General features: G+C 42.7%; 1 protein-coding gene across 1 annotated transcript in view; it reads right to left on the minus strand.

Annotated features, from left to right (window-relative positions):
- Positions 1-24,917, minus strand: part of LOC116520172 (calcium/calmodulin-dependent protein kinase type IV-like) — a 68,279-nt gene that overhangs the window by 12,994 nt on the left and 30,368 nt on the right. The window contains exons 4-6 of the mRNA XM_032234326.1: positions 17,783-17,865; positions 14,144-14,216; positions 2,605-2,695 (exon numbers count right to left, since the gene is read on the minus strand). Coding sequence (XP_032090217.1) covers positions 2,605-2,695; positions 14,144-14,216; positions 17,783-17,865 — 247 coding nt within the window. The remainder of the gene's footprint in view (positions 1-2,604; positions 2,696-14,143; positions 14,217-17,782; positions 17,866-24,917) is intronic.

Here is a 24,917-nt window from a genome sequence, read left to right on the forward strand (position 1 = left end):
AGGACACCTTGCCCTGCAGCTGCGATGGTGTGACTGGGAGGCGTCTCCAGTTTTGGATGGTGCCTGATTGGGCCATGTGATGGACATGTGGGTGCTGGACAAGGACTGGAACTTTCTTTCGGGTGGGGAAAACCTGGAAACTTTCAGATTCGGGTTTTCCCAGATGTGCCAATATGACATCGCCAATAAAATGGAACTCTCGGAGTCTTTTTTTGTTGGGGGGGGGGGTCTTACTTGGAACCCTGATATTAGTGGCTTGTCCAGTCAGGAGTTGGTGGGAGTGGTGGTCTTTGGGTGGTCTTTTCTTTGGATGGCCTGTTTACTGTTAGCTTGTTGGGCAGTTCCTTGATTTGGGGTCCTGTTTATTTCTCGATTGTTCTCTGATGTTAATCTTGGTGTTAATCTCTGTTCACTTGGATGTTGAAGAGCATTGGAAAAAAAAAGTCATTTACGACTGGATCTCTCACTTATAACCGTCATAGCATCCAGTTTGGGTGTTTGGTAACCAGCATATATTTACTCCCGAGATCATGTGGCCGCCATTTGCAAACTTCCCAGGGGGCTTCCAATAAGGGAAGCCAATATGCGAAGCCATTCGCTTAATGAACATGTGATTCATTCAACAACTTCAGTGGTTCGCTTAACAATCGTGGAAAAAAGCGTGGCACGACAAAACCGCGGTCTACTAAAGCGTGCCCGATTAAAGCGCGTACCTGACGTCATCAGCAGCACGACAAATACGACCGCGGAGATTTTAAAAAGCGTTTTTAAAGCAAGCCGATTCACGTAAAGGTAAGGGTTAGGGTTAGGTTTAGGGTTAGGGTTAGGGTTATGTTAAGGGTTAGGGTTAGGTTTAGGGTTAGGTTAAGGGTTAGGGTTAGGTTAAGGGTTAGCGTTAGGTTTAGCGTTAGGTTAAGGGTTAGGTTTAGGGTTAGGTTTAGGGTTAGGTTTAGGGTTAGGGTTAGGTTTGGGGGGGTTAGGGTAAGGTTTTCGCGTTAATTTTAAGTTTACCGCTCACAGCGTGATGTTTTCGTCGCACTGTGATGATGTCAGGTACGCGCTTCTGTCGAGCGCGCTTTAATCTACCGCGGTTTTGTGGTGGAACCGTAAAAAGGTCATAAAAATCAATTGCTAAACTATCTAAACCTCCTTGCTGAGGGACGGAGAGTCCGATTCCAATTGTGGTCACAAGTCAAGGACTCTACCTTATCAGTAGCTCAGGGTTGAACTGTGGACTCCTTGGTGTTCTCTTAGCCTGGTTGATGTTTTTCACATTTCATTACCCAGTGAATGACAAGGTAATGCCATCAGCGTAAGAAAACCAACCAAATAAGAATCTGGAACTCCAAGAGAAGAGAATATTTGTAGTTCAGGATTCAGCTATGGAGTCCTTGGTGCTCTCTCTTTCATGCTTCCTGAGCTTAATTGTTTTCCTGCAGACGTTTCATTACCCAACTAGGGAACATCATCAAGGCTGATGGTGTTACCTCGTTGAGGAATGAAATGTCTGGAAGAAAACCACCAAGCTGAGAGAGCACCAAATGGGGGATGAATTTTAGATCAATTAAGATTGATTCTTAAGCCAACTCCCACCCCTTGAGACTCAGTTGGGATTTAGCCCTCTGGTCCTCACTAGAGTAATTACTCCTATACATTAAAATCATAGTAATTAACAGAATCATACAGAACGCTACTGATATTCTGTTATGGGCTATAGTAATGAACAAAATTATCTGTAAGGAAAGAATGCTGTGTCATTCTGCTTAGAACAGAAATTATTGTTAAAACAATAATTCTAATATAGGATGTACTTGACTTATGACCACAATTGAGCCCCAAATTTCTGTTGCTAAATGAGACATTTGTTCAGTGAGTTTTGCCCCATTTTACGACTTTTCTTGCCACAGTTGTTAAGTGAATCTGGCTTCCCCACTAACTTTGTTTGTCAGAAGTTGCAAAAGGTGATCACATGACCCTTGGACACTGCAGCCATCATAAATATCGGTCAATTGCCAAGCATCTGAATTTTGATCACATGACCCTGGCGATGATGTAATGGTTGTAAGTGTGAAAAACTATCATGTCACTTTTTCAGTGATGTAACTCTGAACAGCCAATAAACAAATGGTTACAAGTCATTGTGGTTCTGTGTGAGTGTTGTTAAATTAGTCAACCCATAATTTAAGGTATAATCTGATGGAAAGAACACCCATTTCTCCCAAAATTAAATTCAAAATCCTGCCATTTGTGTAAGCTGCATAATGACATTATAATGCAAACCATGTAAATTTATACAAATGTCACATTAGGTAACATCTTACAAAAGGTATAATAAATTCTTTTTTTTTTCTCGCTTTGGATCAAATTTCTAAGATGATTTATATCCTTTTTATCAATTTACGTCAGATGACGTGAATTGACGCAAAGGACATAATTTGCAACGCCTACAAACCGACATCATCACACAATTGATGTTAATTGCCATAATGGTGCATTTTTCTACCTAGTGGATATTTGCAAACAATGGATACCGCTCTCCCACCATTAGTCCGTTAAAAGAATTTCACTATATAATACTTTCTGTTTACTTCATCCCACACATACCAATTTTGAGCGCAGCATCGGGGGAGAGATCTGCGTAGAGAAGGTTTTCTGGTTTGAGGTCACGGTGAACGACTCCATTTGAATGCAGATACTAAAAGACACAATCACACAATATTTCTGTAGTAAAAAGTCCCTTATCTCTATATGCTGTCAAAATGGATTCCTTTGACACAAGCCAATGAATTATTTCTTATTTATTTAAAGTTCTAGCTCGATCCTCTAGCTTCACAATGAAACCATGTGATTGGGCAATGCAGGAGAAATACGGTTCAATCTGTTAGCTCAATGGTGGTCGGTGATTGAAACACATAAGGGAATATTGCACCAGCTGCCTTGTGTCTTGTAGCAGTTCCATAGGTGGAAGGCGTAGACGTTGTGGTGAGGTAGTGACATTTAGTACTGTAAGGAGCCCCAGGCTGCTCCTGAGTGAAGGAGTGCAACATCTGCCAGTTTGAACTGAGGTAACAGAATGTGAAGCAACTGGCAGTTGGAACAGAGGTTTTTTCAGGTGGGGAGGGGGAGTAGAACTACTAATGATCTAATGGTCATTTTGAAATATCCTTTCTTAGCAAACAGCTAGAAGCCAAGAGGAACATACGTGTCAAATTTCAAGTTTGTAGGCTTTATGGTTCTGGAGATTTTGTGATGAGTGAGTGGTATTTGGCTTTTACATATATAGATTTAATGAAGTTATTGGCCACCTCAAATGACAAAGTAACGTTAGGTGGCATTTGATGGCATTTCAATTTTTTCCAACTTGTGGCATTTTTGTACCACCACTTAAATCATCATGTATAGGTAGTCCTTGACTTACAATAGTGAATGTGCAAAGTTACAATGGCAAAAAAAGTGAAAAAAAGTGACTTATGATCCTTTTTCATTGTTACGACCTTTGCAGCATCTCCATCAGCATGTGATCAAAATTCAGATGCTTGGCAACTAGTTCCTATTTATGACCGTCGCAATATTCCAGGGTCATGTGATCTCCTTTTGCGACCTTCTGACAAATAAAGTCAATGGGGAAGCCAAATTCACTTGACAACTGGTTTACTAACTTATCAACTGCAGTGGTTCACTTAACAACCGAGGTAAAAAAAGATTGTAAAATGGGGCAAAATTCACTCAACAACAGAAATGTTGGTCTCAATTATGGATGTAAGTCAAGGACTACTTATAGTAATAGCAATAGCAATAGCAGTTAGACTTATATACCGCTTCATAGGGCTTTCAGCCCTCTCTAAGCGGTTTACAGAGTCAGCATATCGCCCCCACTGTCTGGGTTCTCATTTCACCCACCTCGGAAGGATGGAAGGCTGAGTCAACCTTGAGCCAGTGAGATTAGAACCGCTGAACTGCAGATAACAGTCAGCTAAAGTGGCCGAGGTGGCGCAGTGGTTAAATGCAGCACTGCAGGCTACTTCAGCTGACTGCAGTTCTGCAGTTCGGCTGTTCAAATCTCACCGGCTCAGGGTTGACTCAGCCTTCCATCCTTCCGAGGTGGGTAAAATGAGGACCCGGATTGTTGTTGGGGGCAATATGCTGACTCTGTAAAACCGCTTAGAGAGGGCTGAAAGCCCTATGAAGTGGTATATAAGTCTAACTGCTATTGCTATTGCTATTGCCTGCAGTACTGCACCCTAACCATTGCGCCACCTCGGCTCTTAGTAATGCAGGTAGGCCTCAACGTATTACCACAATTGGGATCGGAACATCTGTTGCTAAACAACGTGGCTGTTGCCCAATTTTACTATCTTTTTTTGTCATGGTCTTTAAAGGAATCCAGCTTCCCCCATTGACTAATCTTCCCAGGAGCCTTTGGGAAGGTCACAAATGGCCATCATGTGGCCCTAGGCCACTGCAGCCGTCATAAATGGATGCCAGTTGCCAGGCGCCCACATTTCGATCATGTGACTGCAGGGATGTTGCAATGATCGTAAAGTGAGAGAATCGGTCGTAAGAGTTTTTTCAGTACCCTCATAACTTTGAATGGTTGTTAAATGAATCATCATAAGTCAAGGACTAGCATTCCAATATAAACTGACAAGGTTTTACAGGTAGTCCTCGACGTACGACCACAATTGAGCCCAAATTTCTGTTGTTAACAGAGACATTTGTGATTTCTGTCCTGTTATTGCGATCTTGCTTGCCACAGTTGTTAAGTAAATCACTGCAGTTGATGTTAGTAACTCGGTTGTTAAGTGAATTGGGCATCCCCATGGACTTTGCTTGTCAAAAGGTCGCAAAAGGGATCACATGACCCCTGGACACTGCGACTGTCATAAATAGGAACTAGTTGCCAAGCATCTGAATTTTGATCAGGTGACCATGGGGATGCTACAAAGGTTATAACTTTGGAAAAATGGCCATAAGTCACTTTTTTCAGTGCTGTTGTAATTTTGAATGGTCACTAAATGAACTGTTGTAACTAGGCTTTTCAAGACTAGTGTACCATTATTTCATATCTTATTATAGAGGGTTTTCTGCTTGAGAAGGGGGTTGGACTAGAAGACCTTCAAGGTCCCTTCCAACTTTGACAATGTTCTGTTTAGTTCTGTTCTAAATTTATAAGCTTGCATCAACTCTATCTGCATTCTGGGCAGGGTAGTTATAGCCTTGTTTTTGAATTATTCAGATATTCAAATAAAAGTCTTAAGTGTTCCCGAGCGCATAATATTTACTTCAATTGCTAATTTCTTTTTATTTTATTGTTTTCTCCCAAAACAGTAATAAAGGCACATAAAATATAGTATATTCACAGATTACACAGAAACCACAAACTGACCAAATGATAGGCAATTCTTCACTCATGCTGTGAACGAATTACGCACAATTATAGGCCCAAGAACAAATTATAGGAAGAAATTATATTCTCTCCTATTGCAATGATAGGCAGAAAGTGCAAAGAAGCTGCTTCTGCTTAAAAACAGCAGGGAGACTTTGTTGGATTATTTCCGAATAATTCTGAATAAATATTATTTCAGAGGTTTAAGCACAGCAAAAGCACAATGTTCAGTAGTGCTGTTTAGCTGGCTGGGGGATTCTGGGAGTTGGAGTCCCCAGGTCTTAAAGTGGCCAAAGTCAGACTTTGCATTGAAAAAAAATCCCAATTGTTCTTTTCATTCATTCAGCTATTAAGATCTCTGCCCGTTTGATAGCATTTCTTTCACATCCCAAAGCGACGGAGCCAAATTCTCCCTTTTGCACAAATGGACCACTTTTATATATGAATTCCTCTCATATTTTAATACCCCTGGTTGCCTAGGAAACCATCTTCCCTGACCTTTAGTCCCGGGAAACAGTGGCCTACTAATATTCCCTCCAAGAGTTATAGATTTCTTCTGATTCTTTTATGCCGTGCTGAAATTTAGACCGCAGGAAAGAGCTTAATGCCAACTGCACGCTGCCATTTCTTTCCCTGCTTGTCCTGTTTTTTAAGCCCAGCTTCTCTTCTGGGAACAATTCCTCAGGGGCCGGCCGGGAGGGGGCTGAATACCAAATTTCAATTTCTGCATTTCAAAGGATTCGGGAATGTTATTTATGAAACTCGTGCTGAATAGAATTACACTGTTAAGAGCGAGTAAGAACGTCCTTTAAGGGGGTGTCACTGCAAACCAAGATTAATGTATGATTTGCAAGGTGAAACCAGCCACCTTCTCCCCGCTTGTAAATTATTCCCTCCAACCAGGGGTGGGCAATGTTCCCTCTAATTTTTTTTCAGTGTGAGCGGAAAAGTATAGTGTTTGAGCGGCACATTTTCATGCCTGAGCACCTGAATTTTTTTCACAGATGTCACCTAAGACAACAACGAAATCAGTATTATTTGAAACTCAAAGTTATGTTTATTCAAGGTACCCGCTTAATTAAAAGTGTTATATAATATCAGTATCACTTAACAACGGTCCTGCTTAGCAACCAAAATGTTGGCTCAGAAACTCTGGCATTGAAGCACGCAAGTCTTAAAGCTGTCAAGTTACAAGACCCTTGCACCCCTAACCCTTTAGGAAAAAAAAAACCCAGGGGTGTTCAAACCTGACAGCTTTAAGCCTTGCTGACTTCAACTCCCAGAATTCCTCCTCCAGTCATGTTGCAGCAACGTCATCTGCGTGGATCTGCTCCATCTTCGGTTTTTTTCACAGGAGGCAGGGCTGCCACTGAAGATGCCAACGAGCCCCCACCGCCACTAGAATATGCATTTGTTTAGCATGACATAGAATAGTCTTTCAACCAGAAGTATGGAATAAAAGAGAGACTGATAAATATTTAAAAAAATAAAACCAAAAAGCAGCTATTTATTTGAGTTCTAGATAAACATTTAGTTCAGATTTAATAGTGTTTCAGAGATGTGGCTGTCAGCTATTTGTGTATGTATGTTATTATTATGGAAGGTTAGATGAGATTTCACCAACATTATTCACCCCTGATTAATGCATTCATTCTAATAATCGAGTCTGACTCTGAATTACAAATCTATGTCTGAAGAATCTGGGTTAAGTTTTGGATTGGAAATTTGGGGAACATGAAAGTTTATGCATAATTTTTGTAATTTTTTCATTGGGTCTTAATAATGATTTTATTCATTTGGGATTTTTTTCACAGGCTTAACACAGCTCTAATTTTGTCATTAGGAGCAATGTAACATTGGCCACTAATGTATTGTATACAGGTTGCCTTAGAAGGTAATATCTTTGGTATAGTAGGAACTTAAGATAGGCAGACTTCATACAGATAAACAATTGAGAAATATTGTTCTTTTTAAAAAGCAGTGTTAATTGCTGCACCTTTCTCATATTAAGTATATTAGCTCAAGTTCATGTAAGGAAAAACTTTCAGTCTTAAAGGTTTGGTGAGGAGAAATCCAAAAATTCTTTTAAAGAATTTAAATTAAATTTGAGGCTACCTCTGCTTTCGCTCTCCCTCCCTCAGTTGTGCAGCAGCGGCAGCGGCAGCTCTCAGCCTACGGCGGCAGCGTCACACAGGCTGTGGAAGGAGGAGGAGGAGGAGGAGGAGGAGGGAACCAAAGAGAGGCTTTTACCGGGTCTGCGCCCCACAGCCAGGACCGTCCTTGCACCTCAAGCCGCGTTTCTTCCTGCAAAGCCCTTCGGGCAACCCGAGAGTTCCGCTTGACGCCAGAAGGGCTTTGCAGGAAGAAACGCAGCTTGAGGCGCAAGGACGGTCCTGGCTGTGGGGCGCAGACTCGGCAAAAGCCTCTCTTTGGTTCCCTCCTCCTCCCGCTCCTTCCACAGCCTGCGTGACGCTGCCGCCCAGGCTGAGAGCTGCCGCTGAAACAAGTTTGGGGAGGTCCTTTGCGGGCGGCCAGTTCTAGCCACCCGCAAAGGACTTCCCCACGTTTGCTTTGAAAGAAACCTCTGCGCGGCAGTTAGAAACCTCTGCACGGGGGTTTCTTGCCATGTGCGCGGCCGCGCAGCCGCGCACCTTAGAGGGAACAGTGGGGGTGGGTTCCTGCCAGTTCTAACCTCTTCTATAGAAGAGGTTCCACAAATCTACCGTGCCGTTTAGAACCGGTTCCAGCTCTCTCCGCCCGTCCGCACCACGCTTGCCCCGCCCACCGCCCACTGATTGGCTGGCTCACCAATTGCCCCACCCGCCTCGAAGAGTCCTATCTAAACCTTAAAGTCTTAAAGCTGTCAAGTTTGAACACCCCTGGGTTTTTTTTCCCTAAAGGGTTAGGGGCGCGAGGGTCTTGTAACTTGACAGCTTTAAGACTTAACACGCTTCAATGCCAGAGTTCCTGAGCCAACATTTTGGTTGCTGAGCAAGAGCGTTGCTAAGTGAGTTTCACCACATTTTACAAGTTGGCCACACCCACACAGTCACATGACTGACAAGCCACCTCCCACACGGTCACATGGCTGGCAAGCCACTCCCACTTGGTCACATGGCCGGCAAGCCACTCCCACAAAGCGGGCCACACCGACAGAAGAGGTTCTAAAAAAATTTAAAACCCACCACTGCCTCCAACCTCCGTGGCTGGCAGCTTCCACATTCAAAAAGCTCAAGTACTTTTACACATAGGGTGAACAAGCTATAAACTTGGTCAAGTTAAACAACTTAGAGATAGACCTTGACTTTCAACCATTGGTTTAGTGACCATTCAAAGTTACGACATCACTGAAAAAAAGGACTTAGGACTGTTTTTCACACTCACAACTGTTGCAGCATCCCCATGGTCGCCTGATCAAAATTTAAATGCTTGGCAACTGGCGGGTATTTCTGTCAGTTGCAGTGATCACCTTTTGCAACCTTCTCATGAGCAGAGTCACTGGGGAAGCCAGATTCACTTAACAACCATGTTACTAACTTAACAACCGAGCACTTCGCTTAACAACCGTGGCAAGAGAATTCGTAAAAAGGGGGCAAAACTCACTCGACGACTATCTCGATTAGCAACAGAAATTTTGGGTTAAACTGTGGTCGTAAGTCGAGGACTACTTGTTGTAATTAGACTTAAACAACACTGTACAGGTAACCGTTGATTTGTGACTGTAATGGAGGCTGCCTAACAAGTATAGGGCGCAAACCAATCTTATTTATGTTTAAATGAATAAATGGGGAAATGTAAAAGAAATATGAAATGAGATAAATATTGTCGAAGTTGGAAGATAAGAATTTCGCATACTATTTGTATTATTATTGTTAATGTTGTCCACAAAAGATTTGACACAGTCAATGCAACAACCGCAAATTATGTATGTTTATTACTGGAAAATAAAAATAAAAAGCTATATGCAAAAAAAAAAAAAGAAATTTTGGGTTAAACTGTGGTTGTAAGTTGAGGATTACTTGTTGTAATTAGACTTAAACAATACTGTACAGGTAACCTTTGATTTATGACTGTAATGGAGGCTGCCCATTAGGATCATGAATCATGACAGTTGGAAAATGGATCACCTATATCACCAACATGATTTTACAACTTGGTTTGTAGCACTTGTAAAGCAAACACCGCAGTCGTTAAGCAAGCCCATTGTTCCCCGGTGTTTTGTCAAAAATCAGTAGCAAATGCCTGTGTCTGGCAAATACATTGCAAATGGAGGCCATTTGATTGTGGGCTATAAATGGAGAATGGTTAGTGAGCATCTGAATTATGGTCATGAGACTGTAGAGGTGGGGCCCTGGCCATCAGAACTATAAGTTGCAATGAATGTTGAATGTTGATTTTATTTATATGCTGCCCTTTTCCCCCGAAGGGGACTCAGGGCGGCTCACAACTCAAAACCAGGAAAAGGGGGGTTACAGACAAAGTTAAAAAACACGACACAAAACAATACATGGTTTAAAACACACAGCAGTCATACCATTCGAGACAGGGGCGACGGTTCTTTAGCCCCAGGCCTGTCGGCACAGCCAGGTTTTAAGGGCTTTGCGGAAGGCCTGGAGGGTGGTGAGGGTTCGAATCTCCACGGGGAGTTCGTTCCGGAGGGTCGGAGCAGCCACAGAGAAGGCTCTCCTCCAGGTAGTCGCCAGTCGACACTGGCTGGCGGATGGAATTCGGAGGAGGCCTAATCTGTGGGATCTAATCGGTCTAGTGGAGGTAATTGGCAGCAGGCGGTCTGTTGATGATCTGTTATAATATCAAGAGTCACTAAGCACCTGGTCATAACTGGAGGACTACAGGTACTCTTCAAGTTACAACCACGATTGAGCCCTAAGTAAAACATTTGTTCACTGAATTTGCCCCCTTTTAAGATTTTTCGTGCCACAGTTGTTAAGTGAAACACTGCATCTATTAATTTAGTAACATGGTTGTTAAGTGAATCTGGATTCCCCACTCACTTTGCTTGTCAGAAGGTTGCAAAAGGTGATCACATGACCTAAGGACACCGCAACCTTCATAAATATGAACCCCTTGCCAAGCATCTGAAATTTGATCATGGGGGATGCTGCAACGGTCGTAAAGTGTGCAAAGCTCACTTTTATAACTCACTTTTTTCAGTGCCGTTGTAACTTTGAACGGCCAACTAAATGAACTGTTGTACGTCGAGGACTTCCTGTACTTGTATATATCATGATATTTCAAATCACGGTTAATCCAAATAAGTGGTGTAGTGTGATTTTGAATCTGCCCTAGTACTTCTTTTCTATTCCAATTTCTCCATCTGTTCTTTAGCCTAGAAAGAGTTTGCCTGTGGCACACTGGATCTGTCACTGCCGTCCATCAAATATTTTCTTTGATGGTGCAAAATAGAGAAAGGATCACCTGATGTCCTACTTTCCATCTCGATTCTACTGCAGTGATGTACGTGAAAGAGTTAGGGCTGAAATAGCAATAGGCCAATCCATTACTCTCCACATTAATTACCCCCAGGACTATTACCACTGGCTCAGGAAATTTCAATTTATTTTGAGGTCAGTTCTTGTTCATCTCTCTCTCACGCTCACTGATTTGCCTGCATTTTATCTTTTGCCAGTTAATTTTTTTTAAAAAAATCTTTGTCGATGTTTTATAAATACACCCTCAAGCTCTATTTTGGCTCACTGAACTGAGGGCGCATGCGCTCACTTTGATCCGAACGTAGAGATCGACTGGGTGTGTGCTGGGGGCAAACTAGATTGGAAATCACCCGTAGTAATTTTCCAAGACAGCACTCAGTTGCAGCCAAATCCCAGGGGAAATTATACAGCCAAGTATTCTCCTAGATTGGGTGTGCTAGCTTTAACACGGAGCAAAACTGTTCACAGAGAGAGAGAGCCCTCGATTTACAACCACAATTGGGATGAGAATTTCCTTTACTGAGCAGAGTGGTTATTCCATTTAACGTTTTATTGAGTTATAAGATAAGATACGAAGTACAAAACGGGGGGGAGGGCGGGGGAGAGACGTGAGGAAGGCTTGAGAAAAAGAAGCGTCGACTTCCGACTCCCTCTGTTGTAGTAAAATAAAACCACAACTTTTTTGTTTTTTCGTGATAATATAAACTAGCCATTTCTATAAAGATCTATCAACCTAATCAGTAAAGCAAGGTGGTTATTAAGTAAATTGTGCCCAATTGTTATGACCATTTTTTTTGCCACAGTTGTTAAGCACATTCCTGAAGCTGTTAAGCGAATGATGAGGTCATTAAGCGAATCCAGCTTTCCCCATTAACTTTACCTTTCAGCAGCTGGCTGGGAAGGTCAGAAATGGCAATCACATGACCCCGGGATGCTGCAATCAGCGTAAATGCATGCTGGTTGCCAAGCACCCAAATTTTGATCATTTGACTATGGGGATGCAGCGACGGTCATAAGTGTGAGGAAGAGTCCCTGCGGATTTTGCTCCGCTGGTCGTTGTGGACTTTAGGGGGCAGTGCTCATCTCCTTTTCAAAGCCATCGCTGTCCAAAGACATTTCTGTGGTCATGTGTCCATCACAGAGGACTGTTACTTTATGAGACAAGGTAAAAAAAAAATCACTTTTTTTTCAGAGCCATTGTAACTTTGAACAGTCACTAAATGAGTGGTTGTAAAACGAGGATCACTTGTAATGGGGTCAGAGAAAATTCCAGGACCTGCCAGAAGAGGGACTCTCGATCTGGTGGGAAATTTATTCTGCATTTCTAGTTTTTATTGAAGGGACAGCTGGTTGTCAGGGACTGAGGGGAGAAAATATTCACCCACGCATTTTGAGATCCTGCTCTCTCAATCTGCCCTGTGCAACTACAATAAAAATATTGTGCACATTAGTATATATACTGTATGAGTAGAGTGTCAATAGATTTTAGATATTTTGAGGACAGTTGGATAAACAGATGATCTGCACCATCCCTAACCCTCGCAGACGAGGATTCACAGAAATTGTATTCTATCTCCTGTAGAAGAGCAATTCTTAACCTCAGCAATTTTAAGATGTGTGGACTTCAACTCCCAGAATTCCCCACCAGAGGAATTCTGAGAGTTGAAGTCCACATATCTTAAAGCTTTTGAGGCTGAGAAACAGTTCTGAGGACTCCCAGCTGCCTTTTTCATCTTTACTTCTTTTTTCCTTGCATCTCTCCCTATCTTTTGGCACCAATTTTTGGGGGGGACTTTTTGTTTTCTTTTCCCCCAGTTGTTATACTTTACTCAGCAAGTTTTTATATATTGTGATTTTCTCCAGCTCTTTCTCCCCTATTCTGCTATCCCCAGCTAGTGTAATATGCAAAAAGGAATATACATGTTGCACAGAATATGATGTACATATGGAAATGTTATGACTAGTTGTTTTTCCACCCTAACTACTTGTATAAGGATTATTCTTTACATTATTCATGTCTTGTATTCTTGCATGGACTGCACCAGTAGAGGCTACACCAATTTCGTTGTATACATGGGGTCAGGGGTGGGTTTCTCGCCCTGTTCCAACCGGTTCGGTTGGAACGGGGCCGGCGGCGTCCTTGGGCACGTGCGCAGTGCACACATGCGTACTAGCGTCTGTGCGATGCTCCAGCTGCTCCTGGAGGATCGCGCAGGCGCTGTATGCGTCCTGCGCATGCGTGGAAGCGCATAACTCGTCAAAACCGGGTAAGCAACGCGGGCGGGCGGGTGGGCCCTTCGCCGTTCCCGGAAGTTACTTACTTCCGGGTTCGCCGACCAATCGGTTCGCGGGGACCGCCACGAACCGGTTGAAACCCACCCCTGCATGGGGTACAATGACAATAAAAGCTTTGAGCTTTGAACTACAATGTCCACTATTTATTATTATTACTACCAATGTAGGGAAGCTGCTGGTGCCTATAAGTTGCTTATTTCAGAGCTCTGATAAGGGGAGCTTTCAAAGATAATATTAATTGAACACCAGTAGTGGGTTTCAATTTTTTTTAGAACCTCTTCTATAGGTGTGGCCTGATTTGTGGGTGTGGCTTGCTGGACATGTGACTGGGTGGGAGTGGCTTGGTAATCATGTGACTGGGTGGGCATGGCCAACTTGTAAACTATGGTGAAACTCACTTAGCAATGCTCTTGCTTAGCAACCAAAATGTTGCCTCAGAAACTCTGGCATTTGAAGCACGGAAGTCTTAAAGCTGTTACAAGACACTCCTAACCCTTTAGAAAAAAAAAACCCCAGGGGTGTTCAAACTTGACAGTTTTAAGACTTTAAGGTTTAGATAGGACTCTTAGAGGCAGGCAGGGCGATTGGTGAGCCAGCCAATCAGTGAGCGGCGGGTGGGGCAAGCCTGGTGCGGACGGGCGGAGGGAGGGAGCTGGAACCGGTTCAAAACGACACTGTAGATTTGTGGAACCTCTTCTATAGAAGAGGTTAGAACTGGCAGGAACCCACCCCTGTTGAACACTGATAAAAATGAAGTCACAACTTCAAAAACTGAAGCACACCCACAAGCCTCCCACCCATCAGAGAGGCACTCTTGCATAGATCCATGAAAAGGGCAGAGACCTCGATTGTGTGCCTGCCTACGAAATTCCAGCGAACAGAAAAGGTGCCTTTGAAAGGTGGCAAAATTTATATTTCCGTTCCCTTGGCAACCGAAATTCTACCCTCCAAAAACGGAGGCAAGGACGCGGAATCCAGGAAAAAAAAGGAAGGAAACGTTCGAATGGCTTACGGAGACAGCTTCCAGGATTTGTTTCACCACGTGGGCTGCATCCCTCTCGCTGTAAAACCCCCTCTCCACAATCCTGCAGAGAAGAAACAGCATGCAGTTTTTATATATATATATATATGCAATATATGTGCCTTCACCCTGCACAGCCAGCCTGATTGCCAGTTTGTAAATCTGCTTTGCGGGGGGGAGAAATGCTTAAAAATAAATAAGCCTGTGGGTGTACTAGTTTCTTTTCTGCTGCTTTAATGTGTGGGGGGGAATCTTTGCAGCAGAGAGGCAGGAATGGCAGGTTGCTAGGCAACCAGCACATTCCTCTTCCTGGTGGATGCAAAAGGGAGAACGCTGCAGGGGTTGCTAGGCAACTATTCACACATTGCCTCCTCCCTAGTCCTCCGTCCCAGGACTGCATAGTTTAATAGAGCAATCTGTTCAATTCAAATGTCTTCTTTTTTTTACAAAAGAAAAAAATGCCGATGAACGTCGTTTAGAAAGAAGTGATCCTCTTTATTTCTTATTCTTCCTGTATGAGGGAGATTTTCCATAGGCCAGTGTTTCTCAACCTTGTCAACTTGAAGGTGTCTGGACTTCAACTCCCAGAATTCCCCAGCCAGCATTCGCTGGCTGGGGAATTCTGGGAGTTGAAGTCCAGACACCTTCAAGTTGACAAGGTTGAGAAACACTGCCATAGGCCTTGGGAGATGGAAGGGAAAACCTTGGGAGGCAGAAGGGAAGGGGGGTGGGATCCAGTTTTGGTCACCATCAGAGATGGGTTCCTACTGGTTCGGCCCGGTTCGGCCAAGTAGGTAATAACTCGGCCGGACACACGCCCGAACCAGTTCTATGCTCAGCGCCGCCATCTTGATTTTCTGTTCTGTTCATGCGCAGAACAATCTTCACTGGAAAAATGTATTTTTTCCCTTTTCTAATGTTGTGTGCATGCGCAGATCTTTTAAGGTGCAAATGCGCACGGGTGCATTTTTGCACGCTGAACTGGTAGTAATGCTGGCAGGAACCCACCCCTGGTCGCCATGATGTAAAAAAAGATGTTGAGGCTCTAGATAGAGAAGAGCAACAAAGGACTGGAAGCTAAAACTTATAAAGAACAGTTGCAGGAACTGGATATGTCTAGTTTAATGCAAAGAAGGATTAGGGGAGGCGTGATAGCAGTCTTCCGATATCTCGGGGAGAGGGAGTCAAACTATTCTCCAAAGCATCTCAGGGCAGGACAAGAAGCAATGGGTGGAAACTAATCAAGAAAAAAGCAACTTAGAACTAAGAAAAAAAAATCCTGACTCTTAGAACAATCAATCAGTGGAACAGCTTGCCTCCAGAAGTTGTGAATGTTCCAACACGGGGAGTTTTGAAGAACAGGTTGGACAACCGTTTGTCTGAAATGGTATAAGTTTTCCTGTCTGAGCAGGAGGTTGGACTAGAAGACCTCCAAGGTCCCTTCCAGTTCTGTTCTGGTTCTGATTCTGACCATTTGAAAGCCACCTTTTGTAGTTATAAGGAAAAGGTCTTGGGAAACGGAAGGAAAACCTTGGGAAATAGAAGGGAAGGTCTTAGGGGCAGAAGGAAAAGGCCTTGGGAGACAGAAGGGAAATCTTGGGAGTCAGAAAGGAAAGTCCTGGGAGCAAAAGGCATTGGGAGACAGAAGGAAAAGGCATTGGGAGACAGAAGGGAAATCTTGGGAGACAGAAGGGAAGGTATTAGGGGCAGAAGGGAAAGGCCTTGGGAGACAGAAGGGAAGGTATTAGGGGCAGAAGGGAAAGGCCTTGGGAGACAGAAGGGAAGGTATTAGGGGCAGAAGGGAAAGGCCTTGGGAGACAGAAGGAAAAGGCCTTGGGAGACAGAAGGGAAATCTTGGGAGTCAGAAGGGAAAGTCCTGGGAGCAAAAGGCATTGGGAGACAGAAGGAAAAGGCATTGGGAGACAGAAGGAAAAGGCCTTGGGAGACAGAAGGAAAAGGCCTTGGGAGACAGAAGGGACGGTATTAGGGGCAGAAGGGAAAGGCCTTGGGGGACAGAAGAGAAATCTTGGGAGTCAGAAGGGAAAGTCCTGGGAGCAAAAGGCATTGGGAGACAGAAGGAAAAGGCATTGGGAAAGAGAAGAAAGACCTGCAGCCTAGACAACCAAAATAAGCAAGGGTATCTCAGCCCACAGATAGGGGGAAGGCTTGGAAAGCTTTCCAGAAGGGCCATCCCTAGTTTTTTTTTTTTTTTTTTTGAAAAGTAAAAGGAAAGGAAGGGAGAAATATTTTTAGATTTGCAAAATTCTATTAAGACAACCTTACAATAAAGTTAGAGTTGATATTCATTGTTGTGCTTCTTGTCTGGACTACCTCAAAGGGCTAACAGCGTCACAGATTTAAAAAGGGGATGTGGGCTTTGTGTCTTGATTTTTTATGCCGTCTCCCCCACCTTTCCTCCATTAAATATTCACAGAAAACAGGGGGGGGGGACATCTGCTTTGCAGGATTTTTTTTTTCAAGTTCCCATGAGCCCTGATTTCCTGGTGGTCTCCTATCCATAACTAACTAGGCTTCATCCCGATTAGCTTTTCAAAATCAGTCAAAATCAGGCATGAAAGGCTGGAGGGGGGGGGGGCTTTCTTTACATATATCCGAGTGATTGCTATTGCTAGTTACTCTTAATCTCTACTAATGACTAGATATTCATAGAAATTTATCTGGCTTCTTATAGAATTACTCCGTGACTTGGCTTTCCACCCTCTCCATATCACTGGCTAATTCTATTCCTCTTGCTGCCATCCATTTCATATTTTCATTTCATGCCTGGCTTGCAATGGCCCTTCTCAAACATCATGATTAATTGCTCATCCCAATGGGTCACGGCCACCCATCATATTTATTTTCCAAGAAGGACTCTAGGTTGTAGGTTAAGCTGCAAGCTATTTGAAAACACAGACAATGCTGGAATCTCTCATTTCCCTTTGCAACTGCTTGAACCGGCCATCCATCGGCTATTTGGGTCAGTCCTGCCTGGGGAAAGAGGCTGGGGCTTTCGGTTGGGTTCCCGCAACATGCTAAACCCAGGTTAAACCAAGAGCAGAGATTCAACTTAGAAATAAGGACGAATTTTCTGATAGTGAGAACAATCAACTAAAGGAACAGAAGCTGCCTTCAGAAGTTGTGGGAGCTTCATCACTGAAAGCGTTTAAGAGACTGGACTGCCATTAATGGTGTAGGGTCTCCCACTTGGGCAGGGGGGTGGGTTGGACTAGATGACCTACAAGTTCCCTTCCAACTCTGTTATTCTGTTATTTCCCCTTTAGCTCTGTAGGTAAAAAAACTTAAAAAAAAAACCTTAAACAAATTAAAGTAAGGTCAATCAAGGAAGCCTGGCTAGTCAGACACATTTATGTCCATCAATTCTATTTAAAAAAATTACCGGTAACTATCTCCATTTTCAGCAAGAGCTGAAGCCAGAAAGGAACAGGATAGAAGGAAAGCTAAGGAAATTAGAGCTTAGAGACTGCTTGTGAATTAAACCAAGCACCTTTCCTGCGTCCCAAACACATCTTTTTTCCCCATGGTAACAAATTGCTCTCCTTTCCTTTGTTCAATTAGTCATCCTTAATTAAGAATCTGCCAATTAAGCCAAGGTTTCTCCTGTGTTACCTGTCAAACAGCTCACCACCTGTCACCAACTCAAGGATTAGCGTGATCTCTGTGGGGGTTTCGAAGATGTCTTTGAGTTTGATCTAAAAGCAAGTGGGAAGAAATAGAGGAGGATGAATAACTTTGATCTAAAAGCTTTGCAGAAAGGATGAAAAAAAACAACGGAAATTCCAAATATTTACACTTTTCCATGGCCAAGCACAGGGGAGAAATCCAGCAGGTTCTGACAGGTTCTGGAGAACCGGTAGAGGAAAATTTGAGTAGTTTGGCGAACTGGCAAATACCACCTCTGGCTGGCCCCAGAGTGCGGAGGGAATGGGGATTTTGCAGTATCCTTCTCCTGGAGTGGAGAGGGAATGGGGATTTTGCAGTATCCTTCCTCTAGAGTGGGGAGGGAATGGGGATTTTGCAGTATCCTTCCCCTGCCAGGCCCACCAATCCATACCCACAGAACCGGTAGTAAAAAAAATTGAATTTCACCACTGGCCAGGCACCACTGAAAAATGAGCATTTGAAGATATCATGCAGAAAGAAACCTTCATCTGTTTGATTTTATGACTTTATAGGCGTCAACGTTAGAGGTTGGCAAATTTTTTAATTTAGGGTTATCAATTTCACAGGTTCATTGTGCCCTTTGGGTTGAAATTAAGAATATTTTCAAAACTGTACTAAAATCTCTATCCATATTGCAATTTTAATTTCGATGTAACAATCACAATGGGGACCAGAGTTTCCATTGTTAAGCAAGTTGGTTGTTAAGTGAGTTGTGCCTGCTTTTATAACCTTTTTGGCCATGGGTGTTAAGCGAATCACTGAAGTTGTTAAGTGAAAGATGCAATTGTTAAGCAAATCCAGCTTTCCCCATTGGCTTTGCTTGTTGGAAGCCCGCTGGGAAAATTGTAAAGAGCGATTTCAGGAATACATGCCAGTTGTCAAGCACCCGAATTTTGATCATGTCACTGTGAAAATGCTGTGACAGTCATAAGTATGAGGACTGATCATAAGCCACTTTTTTTCAGTGCCATAGTACTTCAAACAGTCACTAAAAATGGTTGTAAGTCAAGGGCTCTAGGTAGTACACTTTCTCTAAATATAAGATAGATAAGATGTATGTCATGATTTATAATCATGATTTATCACTTGTTACTTGTATGTACATTAAGAGCTTATGCGCCAAAGGCAAATTCCTTGTGTGTCCAATCACATTTGGCCAATAAAGGATTCTATTCTGTTCTGTTCCGTTCCGTTCTATTAGCTTTATACACATTTTGTTTGCCTTTTATCTCTTTTGCAAACAATTTTCCCTAACAGGTCTTTTTCTATTTTTCTCAAATGTTCTTTGTAACCTGGCACATTTTGAGAACTGGGAATTTAAAATGACGATTCAGTTTTATTTTGGGAATTTTGCTGCAAAAAGCTGATATTAGATCAGTTTTCATTCAGATGCAAATTGCACGATTTTCTCACCAATAATGATTCAGACACCTAAGCTGTTTTGATTTGATTTTTTTTAAAAAGAAAGTGCTAATTTATATTAAAAAGACCAAACTGAATTGTCAGCTGGGCCCTTCTATTGGGAGACCGCAAATAATATGTCGTTCGGTGGAATCTCCGCTCTGACCTGGAACAATGGTGTGTCAGAGACACTACAAGAAAGTGATGCGAACTGGCTGAATCCCACCACTGGATAGAACGGAATGGGAATGGGAATGGGATAGGATAGGATAGGATAGGATAGGATAGGATAGGATAGGATAGAATAGAATAGAATAGAATATTCTTTATTGACCAAGTGTGATTGGACAAACAAGGAATTTGTCTCTGGTGCATAACCTCTCAGTGTGCATACAAGCAATAAAGTGATAAATCATAAGATACCAACAGGAGTATGTAATAGGAAACATGAGATGAGTAATAGTAATGCCGTCCTACCTACCACATGGTTAGATATCCTTAGGCATGAGACAGTGCTATGGGAATTATAAGTTTAGGACAGTGAACACATGGAGGAACCACCGTATTTGCTTAATGACTGTACTGTTTGCTTTAAGACTACAGCATTCACTTAATGACCATTGCAAAAAAAATCATATAATCAAGTTGGTCACATGGCTGACTTATGACTGTCATGACATATGACAGAAAATCTGTGCTCCATAATGGTTGTAAGTCAAGGACTACCTGTAAACACCTAAAGCAAACAACAGTATTCACTGTTACCCACGATGGAAGCAAAAATTGGATTTTGAAGAAGCGGAACAGGAAGTGTTGATGTTTTTGAATTTTGCCTTTAGACAGCTGTTATGGACAGGCTAAAAATAAAGGGATCAGCAAACAAATCAATTCAGAGGTCTCAGTCATGGTACAGATGACCAAATTATCATACTATGGATGCATTTTCAGCTCTCTAGCAGAGGCGCTACTTCTGGGAAAGCTGGAAGGAAAGAGAAGAAAAGGAGGGGAAGCAGGAAAATGGAAGGATTCTGTTACAGAGATGATGGGTGCCATAATGGGCCAGGTTGAGGAAAGATAAATTTATTTGCCAAAAAAGCCAACACAGTTCTAGGCTGTATAAACAAAGGGATAGAATCAAGATCCCATGATGTGTTAATACCACTTTATAATGCCTTGGTAAGGCCACACTTGGAATACGGGATCCAGTTTTGGTCGCCACGATGTAGAAAAGATGTGGAGACTCTAGAAAGAGTGCAGAGAAGAGCAACAAAGATGATGAGGGGACTGGAGACTAAAACATATGAAGAACGGTTGCAGTAACTGGGTATGTCTAGTTTAATAGAAAGAAGGACTAGGGGAGACATGATAGCAGTGTTCCAATATCTCAGGGGTTGCCACAAAGAAGAGGGAGTCAAGCTATTCTCCAAGGCACCTGAGGATAGAACAAGAAGCAATGGGTGGAAACTAATCAAGGAGAGAAGCAACTTAGAACTGAGGAGAAATTTCCTGACAGTGAGAACAATTAATCAGTGGAACAGCTTGCCTCCAGAAGCTGTGAATGCCCCAACACTGGAAGTCTTTAAGAAGATGTTGGATAGCCATTTCTCTGAAACAGTATAGGGTTTCCTGCCTAGGCAGGGGGTTGGACTAGAAGACCTCCAAAGTCCCTTCCAACTCTGCTATTGTATTGTATTGTATCCCTGTGGATGCTAAGAGTTGACACCAACTTGCGGGCTAGTCCTCGACCTACCAATTTTCCATGAAAATAATAGCAATAGCAATAGCAGTTAGACTTATATACCGCTTCATAGGGTTTTCAGCCCTCTCTAAGCGGTTTACAGATTTTTTAGCAAATTGAGTCAGCATATTGCCCCCACAGTCTGGGTCCTCATTTCACCCACCTCGGAAGGATGGAAGGCTGAGTCAACCTTGAGCCGGTGAGATTAGAACCGCTGAACTGCAGATAACAGTCAGCTGAAGTGGTCTGCAGTACTGCACCCTAACCACTGCACCATCTCGGAGGGGTCTTATATATTTTTTGTTCCAAAAGATGCATTAGGGCTTATTTTTCTGGTTAGGTCTTATTTTGGGGAAAATACGGTACTAACTGCATCCGTCTGGCTGACGATCTTATTTTGGGGGTAGGAGCATCCTGAAAAATCATGCTAGGTCTAATTTTCCAGTTGGATCTTATTTTCAGGGAAACAGGTTACAACCATTTGCTTTGTGACCGTTCAAAATTACAACAGCACTCAAAATAATGTCCTGTGACCATTGCAGCATCCCCATGGTCATGTGACCAAAATCCAGGCATTTGAGAACTGGCCGATATTTATGACAGTTGTACTTTTTCAGGGTTACCATTTGTAATCTTTCCAGCTGGCTTCCAACAAGCAAAGTCAATGCGGGAAGTCGAATGTGTTTAATGACCACCTGATTCACTTAAGAACTGCAGTGATTCACTTAACAACAGTGGGGAAAAATGGCCATGTAATGGGGCAGAACTCACTGTCTTGCTTAGCAAAAGAAATTGCGGGTTGAATTATAGTTGTCAATTCGAGGTCTATCTGTAATCCATCAATCAAAGCATCACCTGTGGATCACTGCAAGGTGTTGGTGGGAAAGAGCAACGTACTGTACTAGCTGGATACCCATGCCTCCTGGCGAAACTATGTGATTGGCCAATGCCGGAGAAATCTGGGACAGTCCGGTTCAATCCATCGACTCAGTGGTGGTCAGTAATTGAAACACATAAGAGAATATCGCTCCTGCTGCCTTGAGTTCGGAAACAATTTTATAAGTGGAAAGCATAGATATTTTGGTGAGGTACCGGCATTTAGTACTGTAAGGAGCCCCAGACTGCTCCTGAGTGAAGGAGTGGAACTTCTTCCAGTTTGAACTGAGATAATGGAATGCGAGGCAACTGGCAGTTGGAACAGAGTTCTTTTCAGGTGGGGAGGGGGAGTAGAATATCTAATTTCTTAGCATCAGAGCGTGCTAATATAAGGCAACTGGCAGTTGGAATAGAGTTATTTTCAAGTGGGGAGGGGGAGTAGAACTCCTTAGCATCAGAGCGTGTTAACTACTATATTAAAAAATACTAGTGATCTGATGATCATTTTGAAAAATCCTTTCTTAGCGTGCAGCTAGAAGCCAAGAGGAACATACGTGTCAAATTTCAAGTTTGTAGGCTTTACGGTTCTGGAGATTTTGTGATGAGTGAGTGATATTTGGCTTTTATATATAGCCATGATGGCGAACCTATGGCACGCGTGCCAGAAGTGGCATGCAGAGCCTTCTCTGTGGGCACGTGCCGTCACCCCAGCTCTGCCAGTTGGTCATCAGGTTTCCAAGGCACACATGCACACCAGCCAGCACTCTGGTGTGTGCGTGTGCACGCCCATGCGTGCGCCTTTTAGTTTGGGCACTGTGCCTAAAAGGTTCGCCATCACTGGCATACAGTATACGATAATGAGAAAAACACACACACAGTACAACTGAAACAAACAGCCATACGCACATTTTATAGGAAGTATTATACATACTGCATAACTGCAACTCAAAAATCAATGGAAGGCATAAACCATTTTTAAAAAATGTTGCCTGGAAGCAATTTTGATGGGTTTTTAGCCAGCATATATATCATAATGTTTTTATATTTATTATAAGTATACATGAATATTATATTTGATCTAAATATACCAAACAGACGTCAAAAGGTTTAATTATTTTGAGGCTTAGGCTTAGCAACAAAGGAAGTAAATCACAAGATTATTGAAAGATTCCCAGCTGTCAAGGCAACCTGAAATCACAGCTTTTTGTATTCTTTATGACAATACAATGAAGCTAAAACCCAGAGCCTATTAGGGGAGAGGGAAATATTTGCAACCGCCCTTCAAATTTTCTCTTTCTAGCTAACCCTCCCTCCCTCCCAGAAAATTGTTCCATAATAGTTTCTTAAGATGTTAGTGACACTGTGAATTTCATACCACTTTAATCATTACTTCCCCAGCTCAGGGTGCTACGTTCAGTGATCCTACAATAACAGTCACACCAGGAAGAGGCTTAATGCTTCCTTCTAATACATGGCTCTGCAATCTTTTTCTTATTAACTTCAAAAGTTTGCAATCCTGTTATCACTTTCTATCAGCCGAACGCTGGCAGCAGAAGGGAAAGTTACACGTCGCGAGGGTAAACAATGAAATGAAATTTCTCATCTTCTCCCTCTCTCTTTCTTTTTATGGAACAAACAAAGAAATTTGTACAGAGAAGAAAAAACAACCTTGATTTAAAAAAAAATACAAAAGAAAACAAAGAAAAGGTGGGATTTTATTGTTCGTGCAAGAAACTACGGCAGATCGGTAACTATGTACTAGGAGAAAGAAATTCATACTGTTTGGTAGATTCTCAGGGGCCCTGCGTAGAATCAATCATTTTGCCAAGGAAGAGGGGGAGAGAGAGAGAGATAAAAGGATAGAGAGACGGATGGATAAAAAGATAGAAGATAAATGATTGTTAGAGAGATAGAGGACGGACCTATCTGATGATACATTAATATGTGGATAGAAGATAGATAGACTGACAGACACATAGAATCGATGATGGATGGATAGAATCGATGATAGCTAACTAGATGATAGACAGACAGAAAGACAGACAGACAGAGACAGGCAGGCAGACAGCAGGCAGACAGACAGACTGATCATGATCTTGGTGTCATACTGGACATCTCAATGAAAATCCAGAGTGCAACAGCTATCATTCATTTATTGATTAAATTTATTTGCTGCCCATCTCGCTGTCTTATGACTCTGGGGAGCTTACAATGTATTAAAAAGGACCCCATGTTTGGAATCATGAAGAAGGGAATTGATAATAGAAATGCCGATTATGGTCTCCTGTACTGAAGAGGAATATTTTAGAGCTGGAAGAGATGTAAAAGTGGTGTGTGTGTGTGTGTGTGTGTGTGTGTGTGTGTGTACCGTACATATGTATGTATGTATTTATTATGTATGGATCTGTAGGTACAGTATATATGTATGTATGTATGTATGTATATAGCAGGGGTGGGTTCCTGCCAGTTCTAACCTCTTCTATAGAAGAGGTTCCACAAATCGACAGTGCCCTTTAGAACCGGTTCCAGCTCCCTCCCCCCACCCATCTGCACATCATCAAGATGAAGAGCAAGAGGAGGAATTCTGGGAGTTGAAGTCCACAAGTCTTAAAGCTGTCAAGTTTGAACACTCCTGGGTTTTTTTTTTCCTAAAGGGTTAGGGGTGCAAAGGTTTTGTAACTTGACAGCTTTAAGACGCACACTTCAAATGCCAGAGTTTCTGAGCCAACATTTTGGTTGCTAAGCAAAAGTTTCACCACATTTTACAAGTTGGCCATGCCCACCCAGTCACATGACTGCCAAACCACTCCCACTCAGTCACATGGCTGGCAAGCCACCCCCACCCGGTCACATGGCCAGCAAGCCACTCCCACAAAGCAGGCCACACTTACAAGAAGAGGTTCTAAAAAATTTTGAAACCCACCATAGGTATATAGCCAGAGGTGGGCTGCTCCTGGTTAGGCCCAGATCGGCCGAACTGGTAGTAGTGGTGGTGGCGGGAGGCTCCGCCTGGACGTTTCTGCACATGTGCAGAAGCGGTGTGCGCGCATGTCAGAACCGGTAGTA

Source organism: Thamnophis elegans, chromosome 1 (assembly GCF_009769535.1).
Source record: "Thamnophis elegans isolate rThaEle1 chromosome 1, rThaEle1.pri, whole genome shotgun sequence".
Taxonomy (NCBI): Eukaryota; Metazoa; Chordata; class Lepidosauria; order Squamata; family Colubridae; genus Thamnophis; species Thamnophis elegans.